At 37.2% G+C, this 13,639-nt stretch overlaps 1 protein-coding gene across 1 annotated transcript in view; it reads right to left on the minus strand.

The window, feature by feature from the left end:
• Positions 1-5,540: 5,540 nt before the first annotated feature.
• Positions 5,541-13,639, minus strand: part of LOC117322968 (REST corepressor 1-like) — a gene marked incomplete in the record, with an annotated part of 10,071 nt that continues 1,972 nt past the window's right edge. Inside the window, 9 exon segments of the mRNA XM_033877938.1 lie at positions 5,541-8,285; positions 8,640-8,791; positions 9,968-10,161; positions 10,588-10,645; positions 10,914-10,991; positions 11,384-11,579; positions 11,857-11,885; positions 12,352-12,421; positions 12,754-12,869. Coding sequence (XP_033733829.1) covers positions 8,177-8,285; positions 8,640-8,791; positions 9,968-10,161; positions 10,588-10,645; positions 10,914-10,991; positions 11,384-11,579; positions 11,857-11,885; positions 12,352-12,421; positions 12,754-12,869 — 1,002 coding nt within the window.

Genomic DNA, 13,639 nt, shown 5'->3' on the forward strand with positions numbered 1-13,639 from the left:
ATGTCCATTATAAAGTTCTGAATTAATTCCTATGCACTGCAATACATGCTTAAACTTGGTAATAAATATAGAACGTGTTAAAGCTTGTCCGTTGCCCACAATGAACAGGGGATCATCTGGTGAAGGGTTCTGCCTAAGTCTGGCTGACACGTAATTACAACACGCGACATAAGGACATAAAATGCCCCCAACTTTGAATAGTTTTAACTTCACCCCTTCCCTAAACGGGTCCGTTTTAGATCTTTTGAGGTGTACCATGACGTAATCATCTGTTATTATCAGATCGCTCACGCACAAATGCACTGTATGATCAAATGATGTTTTAACAGTAAATTCACCACATCTCAAGAAGCCAAAGAAAGCTACAATGCATGCTGTCTGCATCATCAAGTCTTCGAAAGAAGTTGACTTTTGTCGTAGATATCCACATACGTCTTTCAAAATGTTGAATGTCACTGGGTGCCGAGGTCTGCTGATCTTCCCACGTGCACGTTTCACGCCTCCCAGGATGGCGTACATCCGTCTCAATTCGGCAGAACTAGGAAATGGTATATTGTGTTTGAGACACATAAATTTGATACCGCACATGTATAATTTGATTGTAGCATATGAAAGTTTCAAGTTGTAACAATGGGCCACAAAGTAAATGAGCATGTCCTCAGTAACTTGTAGGTTAGAAAAGTTGACACTGGCCATAATACCGGCCAATAGTAGAAATTTAATGAAGTTGTTAAATCCCGTGTTGTAGGCCTGTCGGGTGTTAGGGGCTATTGCCGTCTCCCACAGATCATCAATCACGGAACCTAGTCCCAAAAAACTTCCGATGGGTTTGGTACTGTGCAGGGCGTTAGGTTGGCATCTGGAGCCAAGGTTCTGAATCTTGCCATCTGTAAACGGGACAATGAATCAGCAATAAGATTACATTTGCCTGGTACATGCTTAGAAAGTACAACAAAGGAGTTAGTTGCGGCACACATAGTCAAACGACGCATCAGAGGCATAATATTCCCTGTTTTGGACCGTCCCTTCTGGAGGATAGCTACTGTAGCTAAATTGTCACATCTAAATAAGATACGAAGTCCCTTCCAAGTGTGACCCCATATCATCGCAGCAACCACTATTGGATATAACTCTTTAAATGCAATAGATACCTCCTCTCCATTACATACGTGTCTCTTGATAGTTTCCGGCCATGCCTGAGCAAACCACTGCCCCTGCATGTATCCCCCGAATCCTATACTGCCGGATGCGTCTGTGTACAACTGAATGTCTTCGGACATGGTAATATGTTGATTGTAGAAAATGGCCACACCGTTCCAATGTTCCAGAAAAGAAAGCCACATTCTGATGTCCTCTCTACATTCCTTACTAAGTTTAACATGATGGTGTAGAGCCTTGACTGTAGTGGACAGCTTAATAATGTAAGACAAGAAACTTTTCCCCGGGATAACTACCTTGCTGGCAAAATTTAAATGCCCTAACAGTTGTAGAATTTCCCTCTTTGTACATGACTGACGACTTTGAAATGACCTCAACATGTCAATGTCTCTTTGAAGTTTGTCCTCGGGCAACCTAGCTTCCATGTTGTGAGAATCCAATATGATTCCTAAATATTCTAACGCTGTCTCTGGTCCACAAGTTTTGTGGAGAGCCATGGGAATGTTCAAAGTATTAAATATGTGGAATAACATTTTCATGTTCCTATCCCCACATATACCTGGTTTCTCGAATGTAATAAAGTCATCCAAAAGATGGAGTATGTAAGTGATACCATAATTGTGTTGAGCTATCCAGCAAATGGCACGTGAAAGATTGTCAAAAATTTTTGGACTTGACCTGCATCCGAAAGCTAACCGTGTGTAAAAATAGTATTGGTTTTGCCAGCATATTCCGTATAAATGCCATTGTGATGGGTGAATAGGTAAAAGTTTGAAGGCGTCTGATATGTCCGTTTTGCACATGGTGGTATCCTTACCGAGTTCTTGAATCAATTTAATCGCATCTTCAATACGAACATAAGACAGAGAACAACTCTCTTTATCAATCAGATCATTCACACTGGGATGTACATCATCTTCGTGAGGTGAAGATAAGTCTACAATAAGGCGAGGTTTGCCTGAATATTTTCCGTATGCTACTCCTATTGGACTCACACGGTACAATGGAAATGGCAATTTTTTGAATGGACCCGCTAGGAAACCTTTCTTCCTTTCACTTTGAATTAATTCTGTAACTGTTTGTGCATCTTTCAACGCTGATTGAAGATTGTGACATACCTTACTTGGTAGAGCCATATCCGGAACCATGGTATCAAAGCCAAAAGTTAATCCGTCACACAGATATTTAACAAAATGCTTATCTGGATGTTGACGAAGTTCATATCTCAATCTATCTACGTTAATAGGGGTGTCGGCCTTGAAACTATCAAGTCATTTATCCTCTTGCGTAGTTTTGCTTGTTTTCCTGCATACTTTAGCCCCGTGACTTGAGGCTCTACATTTCAGGCATATGTGAGTAAACACACAATTGGAACCAAACTGACACATGCCCTCGTTAAAGTTGTTACACACCTCTGCTCCGTTAATTTTGATCTTGGGGCGTCCTAGCCTATCAGTGTCTTTATCATTTTTTGATTGTCTGCCGGGTAATGATGTCTCAGACGAATAGTATTTCCCGTAATTAAGACTATTTCTTCTGTCTCGTTGTTGGGGGCAGAATGGAGTGGAATGTGATGTGAGTCCACACAACTGGCATGTATTAACCTTAGCATTGCCTACAACCATGCTAAGAAGTCCATGGTCCATTAGTTCCCAACGAACTTTCTGGTTGTTGTTGCGAAGAGCTGCGGCAGCTTTCATTGCGAACTGACAATGGTAGTCGTAGAATCGCTGCCCATACACATTACTGACCTGAATAATGTTGGCCTCATATATATCAAGTTCGTCCCTACGTTCTGGAAATTTATCACACATAACGCGTTTAAACTTCCCAAATGCCGTGATGAACTCAGCGATGGATAGAGTTTTGTTTAGTCTGGGATCGTCAGATTCTTTATAAAGATTGATATTCAAATTCCTCTGAATGTCATCTGGCCTATCGGTTTCGTACCTGGGAATCAGCAGAGAGGCTAAATTAACGTATTTACCCTCAAGAATCTTCCTACGATTTCCGTCAGAAACTACGTCAATATGAGGAATGCTTTCGGAAGCTATGCCCTCTGAAAGATTAACAGAGCACCCACCTGTGCTAGTCGTAGTCTGGGCGTGTCCTCTCAGGGATTCATACGCTGTGGTAAGCGTAAATTCTTCAGCTGTTTTCTGTTGTCTGTCTTTATTGCTCATAAGCTGAAGCACTGTTTGTTGCAGCGACATCATGGTTTGCGTCATAGTATGCATTGTTGAAAGCATACCTTCCATCGCACTGGGCGCCGCCATATTGGAAGTCATTGATGAAGGTACTTCCGGTGACGTATGACGCGCGTTAGTTTCGGAATTTGAGCTTGATAATGCTGCAGCATTACGTAGCAACTCCGTATAATTAGAATCGTTGTTCTGCTGCCGAACATCAGCATTTTCCTGTGAAATGTGGATATTGCCTGTATCCCCGGTCCGGTTGTAACTTTCACTGTCCGCACTCAAATTCTCTGTCCGATTATTTGAGTTGCCTGTCATCGCGGGACGTCCGGCATTCTCCAGATACAGCGCCTTTAGTGCTGTCTTCGTCACACCCGTAGATGGGACGTTGATGCCTAATTTAACAAGTTCGTCTTTTAGTTGAGACATGGTCCAGTTGGCTGGGTTAGATGAATCCCACGGTGCATTCCTCGATCGGGATCTAGATCTGCGACTCGCCATTGTTAAGAATTTGTATCCTCACTCGCGATCGTTATCCCCAAAACGAATTAACCAAATCAGAATAAAGTTCACCAACTGTTCACACAATAAATAAGCCTAGTTCTTTCACTATATTGTAGTAATTTGATGAATTTCTTACGATGACGGGATCGAAGATTAAAATCAAAAGATAAATCACAGAGAGAATAACATAAAAGCTGGCTCCAATGCTGCTGAGCTGGACAAGTGACGCTATCAGAATAACTCTAATCAGATGCTACTAATTAATGTCACGTGACTGGTCACTCGCTAGGACTAATCAGATGGCTACTTCATGTCACGTGACCGGTCATTCACGCTGGACCCCTAAGGCCTGTATTATGTATATGGGATATCCTTCTGAACACATCTGTTTCCTATTAATCAATTAACTCATGATCATAAATATATCCGTACCATAAACATAGGTGTGACAAGACTCAGGCTAGCATTGGCCATATCTATTACATGTGAACATCTATATATTGTGTGAAACAATGGACTAGTGTTGTAAATGTTATTTAACTATTTAAACCTGGCTTATCTACATAAGCCTCAATCCATGTGTGGTAGCTAGAGTGACGACAAAAGATTTTCTTGAAATGGTGGCAGTAGCGGCTGTCCTTGACCTTGGCCGAGACCCTACAAAAATTGAAATATCGTTACTGACACTGAAATGAGCAAAGGGAAATAACTTTTGCAAAAATTGTTGGTCAAAGTGTCATTCATGGAAATCAATAGCAAACTACCTAGCATACCAAGTTTCAAATCGAGTGGTTGAAAAATGTAGATCTCTTGACGAATGAAAGTTGGCATGTCAACACTATACCATAAATAATTGATAATATGACTACTGAGGATGCAACAATTACCCTTGGACATTGCTCCCTTTAGTGGCGTCATAATAAAGATTTTGTGTAACTAGAAGTATTCTGAATCGTTTCCAGTGTGAAGTGTGATTGGAAGCTGAAATGGAGTGCTACTGGGCTGTCTCTGTGTTGTCTAATCGGTGTGAATTTTCAAAGAAACAGAATCTTAAATTCACGTTTAATTCCCCAACAGCATTATGCATTCGGAGCAGTTGATCAGGTGAACGAGGATTTAGATAATGTAGCAACCTCATATCACATACAATGTAGACTGCAATTGCATTATTGCAACTGACAATGCTTATGGATAGAGACCTTTCAGCTATATATTCCAGTGTTGGCTCTCTATCACAACAATACACCAATAACTGTATTGTGATCATGCTTAATAAGCAAAGTCGGAGTGCAGTAGCTTAATGAAAAATTTGTCCGTTTTGGTGTTTAACTAGGAGGGCATTGGTGGTCCCTAAATCTGCATTTCAGGACACCAGTACGGACATGGGTGGTACTTCGCTTACTTTAACTCCGAGTTCAGACTGATTAACAAGACCAGTCGGGTATTATACTTGATGGATGACATGGTTCCCTACACAACATGGAAGGCACGTTAGTGTCTTTTTCCCAGTCAGTTTTTATTAGCCCACCATCATCAGATGGTGGGCTATTCAAATCGCCCTGCGTCCGTGGTCCGTCCGTCTGTTTTAACATACCATAAATACACCAGTCAAATTTGATGGGTCTACAAAAAGCCAATTGACTGGAAATTCTGGTCCGTAACAAAAAAAAAAAGAAGCAATAATGTTTGTTTTTTAATTTTTATTCAATATTCTCATCATTTTTATATACACATGTATATATCCTAATTTACATATTTTATCTCTTATTCAACAATGGAATGAATATTTGAAACCCAAAGGCAAAAACCCATACCAACTAAAACTGTACGTATTACAGAGGCATCATCCTGTTTTTAATTCGGTAAGACAGGTATGTTAACAAAAAATAAATCAAAGATGATTATGATACTATAACCCCTTTGTAAAATACAACATGTATCCTTGCTTCAGGTTGGGGTTGATGACATCGACAAGTATCATGTCATGATACAGTGACTTGTGTTAAACTACCTGGTATGTCATTCAACAGAGTTGAGCACTTCACAATTAAGTATTTGAAATCACTGGGTTGTTAAAAGGTTGAAAATATACAAAAACTATAGTACAAATGATAATAAATAAAAAGATATTTACAATGTTAAGGCAAACTTCACTGATAATATCAGTCATTACCTCCCCTATATGAAATAAACATTTACATGAATGAAGAGAATAGATGGAGCAAAGAAATAAACATTTACATGAATGAAGAGAATAGATGGAGCAAAGAAATAAACATTTACATGAATGAAGAGAATAGATGGAGCAATGAAATAAAAATCTATATGAAATTATGAATGAAGAGAATAGATGGAGTAGGACATTTAAACTAAATAAAATTAAAATGACTTCAAAATGTCCTAGCAATGTCATCTGGAAGAAAATAATTAGGTGAGCAACATCATATTCACATCATGAAAGTTACAGAGGAATTTTCTGGGCAGTAGAAAAACCTAGTACATGTAGGTGATTTCCCCAAAAAACATACTGTTTTCCCTACCTTTCCCAGCACTGACCAGGGAATCGTTTGCAACCGAGATGGTTTTCAACTTATGCGCGTCAACACATATTGTTAAACTTAATGATATTTAAAGCCAGGCTATTTTTCAATGATTCTGTAAAACTGCAAATGTGAGAAGAATCAAATAACTATGTATACTCTGACACAGTACTCTAACAGCAAAATAACAGAATAAAGTGAAAAACTGCTCTCTAACAGAATATATCAACACAAGGCGAGATTTAGTTCAAATGCTGTCATATAATAATATTCAATATACGTTACTACAACCTGTTAAAGTTCAGACCACAGCTTCTCTGGAGTTGGTTACTCTTGAGATCGCTCACCTGGATATTTCGGTAATCATTGATTGGTTCAAACTGAATTTGCACTAAATCCTGTCATTCTTAAAGAAGACGTATTTTGATTTTTTTTCACTTATCTGGCCTCAGGGAAGACACACTCCTCATTTATCCTTTGGCCAATAATTTCATTAAAATCTATTCGGTCGTTCAGGAGAAGCAGTAACTTAAAGGAAAGGACGAACGCTGCACCAAGGCATAAGCTCATCAGCCCTTACAGCCAGGTGAGCTAAAAAGCAACTGTAATGCCCAGTTACCATTTCTAAATTGATCTTAAAGTTATCAACTCTTGTGAAACTGTGGTCTGAACTATAACCTGTACACAACTACCTAGCACTTCACTGTGACATTCGGAAGCAACGATTGAGTCACAGACTCGAATTGCACATCATAACTTTCGTTAAAGTTGAAAATAACCCCATATTGCTATTGAAAAATTGTCAATACCCTGAATTCATTTCTTATACAAGACTTGGGCCATATCTGTTTACACCCATCCAAATGGTTGGACCAGACTCGATCATTTATAAAATTAGAACGGACGTAGTGATCTTATACTTTCTGGCGAGCTTTTCAAGACCTGTGTTGACAATTGCAGGTCAGTCATGACTTATGCCTGAAATATTAGAAATAGGGCATCAACTCCTTGTTTGTACTAGTAGTTATTAGTATACACGTAGACATACCTCCTATTAATGCACAGCCAATAAGATACAGTGAAATTAATGCAAGCAAGTAAGCAAACAAATATCCATACTGACCCAAAAATTAATATTCTACATCTGGACAGATTTTGTGATTCATGATTTATTTGAGATATTTCAATGTAAAATATCAAAAATAGATTTAAACATGACAATGTACCGGGTAACCATGGTAATATCATCAATGATATAACAGGAATTATATACCTTATCTACAATATTTACTCCCCACTTCCATTATTAAATATCGACTGAATTTACCTCTATATAGGCACATAATCTTAAGCACACTTTTTAAATCCTCTCCCTGCCCAGTACAGTTCCTAGGGCCATAATTGACACTTTTGGTATTCTGTACACATGACACAGTTCTCAGACCCGAGTTAGGCATTGCGTGAGCACAGAGCGCAAAAGTCTCCTCTGACATGACACACCTTTCTGATAGGAGCTACCGAGGGGTAGGCATTGTGTGCACGGAGTGCAAACTCTCATGGTTAGAGTTGGGTACTCTGTACAGCTACTGATGCCAGTCTTTGGGATCTTGGCATTCTTACAATAGACTTTTGATGTTCTATAACAACTTGGTTTCTAAACATACAGCTCGTTTACTGATATCTCTTAGACAAACTAGGCATTCTGCATTTTGCTTAAGGAAATGTTTCTAGTTTGTTCCTGTGTGTTACCAGCCCACAACAAAACTTGTCCATTGTCTATCAAGAGGCACTGATGGACTTTGTGGTATTCGACGGAGAAGATGAGTTTGGACGGCCGGCGATCAGTGGGGGAGGCTGATGCAGTATTGTTCTTTGAGGAGGAAGTAACCTGTAAAACAATGGATGGTGGTGATAGGCTAGAACTAACAGATACAAAAAGATTTATTTTAATATTCATAATTATGAATACAAAGGGTGGGTTTTAATAATATGCATGAAATTGTATGTACAGGTAAATAGAAATCTTACAAATTTCAGATCTCTATTAACAAAATACTGTAACAGTAATGTCCTTCATAATACATTTTTTTTTTTTTTCAAAACAAGAGATTCCAACTAAAACTCAAATAACCTGACCCAATTTTTAAGTAACTTTTTTTTCCTGATGAATTTTATAGGTAAATTCTTGTTTGAAAGTCTAGAATTCAATATGAAACATTTTATTTAAGACACCGATAGTTACCTGGAGTGTTGAGGTACTGACGGTACCCGGAGGCTTACAGATCCCTGAGCTTGTTTAAGGAGAGGTGGCGGTGCAGTCGAGGTGGCTGAGGTCCCATTTTTGTCATCCGTACTGATACCATTCACTTCAATCTCATTTGCGTCTGTCTCCATCTGAAATAACGACGACCAAATCATTATTAAAATCAGGAAAATACAATTAAAATCAGGAAAATACACTGTATACCTCAAACAGTTCACCTCCAAATGCCACATATTTGATCATTCAATAACAGAATATGATAAATTTACTCATTGTCATAAAATTACATATCTTTTAAACTTCACAGGGTGATCCCGTGGTGGCTAGGGATACAATAAATCGATCTCACATGGAGTAAGGAAAGCCAGGGGGCATTAGCCATTAAGCTACTCACAATAGTGCAACACCATCATTTTATGAAGGGCAACCAAGTCGCAATTGTCATCAATTTCTATACAATTTCCTGGGACATTGATGACGGTCAGCCTAACTAATTTACTAAGCCTCCTGCTCGCCGGCCAAACTCTTTCACTCAGATTGAGATATTTCGTATCCACAGAATATAGGCCCATTTAAGATTCTATATGTACCGAAACATGTTTCAGACAAAAATATTGGGCAATTATACATGTGTATAGTCAGACAGCCAATCATTTACCAGACATGTAGTAAGCTAGGTTACCTAATCTATATTGACCACGTCTGTTGACCAGGGCTTAAGATTAAATACCTGGCGTTAGTATGTATTATTTAACTTTATTATATAAATGTTTATATCACCATGCCACGTGGACTACTGGACATGTTTATCTTTTGTATTTAAGGACCCATAGTAAGTAGTCCGGAGCAGTAGTCGGGGGTCGGTCAACGGGCCACTCCAAGACAATGTCCTGGGCAGCAGCCCAGGAAAATCATTTCACTACTGTTGGAATTATGTTTGTACGTTTACTATGTATGCAAACTATAATAAAAGGTCAACCAACGAATGAGTCTACGATTATGACTTCACCAACATCTACAACATCACCAATGATGAAGGGAAAACGAACTATTAAATATTATATATATTCTGATTTTTAAACCCAATTATGTGACCCAAGTGGAATTTTACTGTACTTTACTTAAAACACATTTAAACTGTCAGATGCATTTAAAAAAATTTCACTGGATTTTTAAGAAGTTAAAAGAAAATAACAATTTGAAAGTAACTTCCAACACAATATTTGGCGTTATCATAGATATAATTTCTGGAATTGGTTTATAATGCAATTAATCATGTCTTTGTTGTGTGTCGGAGTGAGAATTACCTTTTCCTCCTCTTTGGTATCCTCATCATCCCTAGTACTTTCTGTTGTGCCGTGTTCTGCTTCATACTCGGCCAGAACTTCATCTAAGTTATATCGTCGTCGGAAGTTTACAAAAAAGCTCCGTACATGGGCCTCTGTCTTGTTTCCTATCACTTCAGCAATAGCCTGAAAGTCTTTTCCATATTTTCTGACACCTGCAGATGGAATAATTTTGGTTTCTCAATTGTTTCTGATTATGAACAGATGATAAACATACTGTAAAATAGCTGGTATTATATGAAGTAAGACATTAAGCTAACTTTGAGAAGTTATTATGAAGTTGGTAATAATCAATTTCAAATTAATTGTGATGACCAATCAAGAGCAAATACAGTCAGGTTAAAAAATACATATGCTTTAGGCATCACTACTATTATTTTTTCAAATACTTCTTTCAGCCTATGAATTTTTTTTTTACAAGAACGGTATCCAGTTAGACAATATCTCTTTTCTAACATTTCATCAGAGCGATTTTAAAGGAGCAGGTAGTGTGTTTTTGTACATGTCTATTGTACAAGCCATACCAGCCCGCTCCTTTAACATTAAACCACATCACCCTTGATTCAAAATTCTCTGCCTACCTTGTACTCCCAATAACAGCTCTTCATTCGTCCACTTGGCATTTATGCGCTGGTTACTCTGAAATACAAATGTTGAAGTTTAAGGAGCTGGTCAGCAATGCATTGCAGTATATGTTAACTATACCTTATGAACGGAATACTGCAGATGTCCATTAATTCTTATTGGTAATCCATTTTTTTAATACATGTACCTAATTTTTATTTATTCTATAATTTTTTCTAACAATAAACATATCAAATTTGCCTGATTGATTGTCTTTAGATAATTTTTTTAATGTAAATTCTGATCATAATTTTCTGTGAAATGATAAAACTTGAAGACTTACCTCTGGAGGTTTCAGTTCATCTATGCCACAGGTCAGCTTGTGTTTCTGCATGCTAATTATCTGTTTGTTATTCTGTACCTGTAAAAAATATACATAAATGTGTGAAACCGTTCATCCTTTCTTTTTCACAGCAACCAGCAGTTTCAGAAATCACTCCAAAAAACGGACAAATCCATGAACTAACGATTGTTCAAAAAACCATCAGCTAAGTCATTCAGATCCACTAAGACGTTGGGTGAATGGATTATTTTGAACACTGGGAGTGTTTCCATGCTTAAATATATGATCCTTACCTGATCAAGACAGGAAACTGTCAAGCTAGTGAAAGCAAATGCCATATCAGCATTCAAAACTGTTTTGTCTCATAACATTTGTAAGAGAAACAAACAGGAATTGATAACTGTCTTTAGTGATGATTTCCACTAAACATATCATTTGATGTGAATTACTTTTCACTATCTTCGATTTACCTGTCGTTTGATGGAGACCAGTTCTGCGTCCAATGACTTGAGCAGAGCCTCCGCCTGGCCAGACAAACCATTTCCAACCAGCTGAAGATCTTCTGTGTTGATGTGCATTCCGCGTGGGGGCTTTCGTTTGTGTTTCATAGGGTTGTGTCGACTGTGGCCATGGTCGTGTCGCTTTGATCTAATCACCCCTGTTCGCCTGTGTAAACCATAAAATATACTTATACTAAGGAACTTTGTCGTAACATTCTTGTCTGTTTACTCTACATTCAGTCAATCAAAATATCAACTTGTCTGGGAGGTTTTTATGAGTAGTTATTAAGGTAAATAGGTAGACATATCTCTTAATATAATTTACGTAAATTAAGATGCGTAATTTGAAATTCCATCATTTAATATGAAGCTGATAACACAAGTCTTACACCAGTAGAATTATCCGACTATAACAATACACAAATATCAAAATTTGTACCTACCTTTCATGATAAAATTCTCTGTCTTCTTTCTAAAATGCATAAAAAAAATGTTTACAAAATCTGGCTCCATTACCAACAATTATATCTCGGAAAACATGCAGCATGGTTTTATTGTTAGAAATAGGTCACTTTCTGTTCATGCATCCATAAGGAAAAAATCTTTACTGTTAGATTTAATATGAGATAATGAAGGTGCTAAATGAATGTAAAAGGAAGAGTTATGTCAAATGTCTGCTCGAATAAAATTAAACTTTTATTTTGCAGGAATGAAATTCCTGATTTCTCATTATAATATTTATTTTGTTACAATACATTAATTAATTGTATGCTTTCCAGATTAATTTTTTTTTTGCGCTATGTTGGAGTTTTAGCTTATGCTGATATTAAAACAATATTTAGCCATTTTGCTGCTGATCACAGTATAACATTTGTCACCAGGGCAAGCAAGTATCATAATACATATCATTATAGTTTTATGAACAGATTGGTACATGCCTCATTTTCTTTAGATTCTTCTTTTCCATTTTCTGTTGGTTTACCAGCTTCATCTCCAGATTCTTCATCACTTCAAACAAACAAAACATCTTCACATAAGTTTCAGTGTTATTTTCCATTAAAAAAGATTTAAATGTATAATAGCTAGGGGAAAAAAAGTTTCATTAATTGTTTGTATCAAACAGAGAAATGTTTTTTATATGACAACAAAATAAAAATAAAGTATTCAAAGTGGATGGTTTTCAGCAAAAAATAAAATATATACATATATATGAGTCATAATAAACAGATAAATAGTGTATTTTAATTTCAATATTTAAATCCAAACACTGTAAGGGGGAGGGGGGAACTTGCATTCATATAGTATTAAATAAACATAAAGTCTAATCCAGTTTTATTTACCTGTCACCAGCTTTAGTCAGCTTCTTGGCTTGTCGGTCCATTAGACTTGTACGTGAGCGAGTTTTTTTCCAGGAGTAGTAGTATTTGACTAGACTAGCAATGGACTTGTCTGGTAACTGTAACACAACAGTAATAACCTTTACTTACTGCAAACAATTCCCTTCTCCAGTTTGGTCATATACAAATGTACTTGGAATAGAGCCTGTTCTTTTAATGAAAAAAAAAGGTTCCCCAACAAGTGACGGATGTTTATCTAACTCTATTTAGTTAATTTTCTAATTTAGAAAAGACAGAACCTTTGTTTAAATCACTCCGCACAATGATGATGCCAGGTCAAAGGTCACACCTGAATATCCAACTAATCACTATCAGATTCAATTATCAGACCTTTCTTGGACTATGCCATTGATCTTGGTTATGATGTTAAAAGTTCACCCAAGATGTGTTCATTCAAGACACCACAAGACAGAAACATTTAAACAATAATCCTGAAACCGAGCTGTAATGCCAAGCACTGTGAATTTCACATTCATATCAGTGTACACACTGGCTACATACTATCTCTTATTGTTCCAAAATGGAATTTTGTATATTTTTGTTTGGCAATTTGGTTATTACATTACAATCAATGCAATATCTCATTTCTGTGCATTATTAGCCCTCATCAAATTCCATTTCATAAGATTCAAATCCCAGATTATTCAATCTTTCCTTGACAACACACCTCCCTGACTGCGAGCAAATCCAGAAAACATAGCCATGTTGATGTTTTTGATTGACAAACAACATAAAAAGAACAGAATTGTTGGAGGTCAGAGAGGACCCATTAAAACAAAAGTTTAAGAAGATTATTTATCATTATCGCATGTTGTGAAACATGTTTGGT

Source organism: Pecten maximus, chromosome 3 (genome assembly GCF_902652985.1).
Source record: "Pecten maximus chromosome 3, xPecMax1.1, whole genome shotgun sequence".
NCBI lineage: Eukaryota > Metazoa > Mollusca > Bivalvia > Pectinida > Pectinidae > Pecten > Pecten maximus.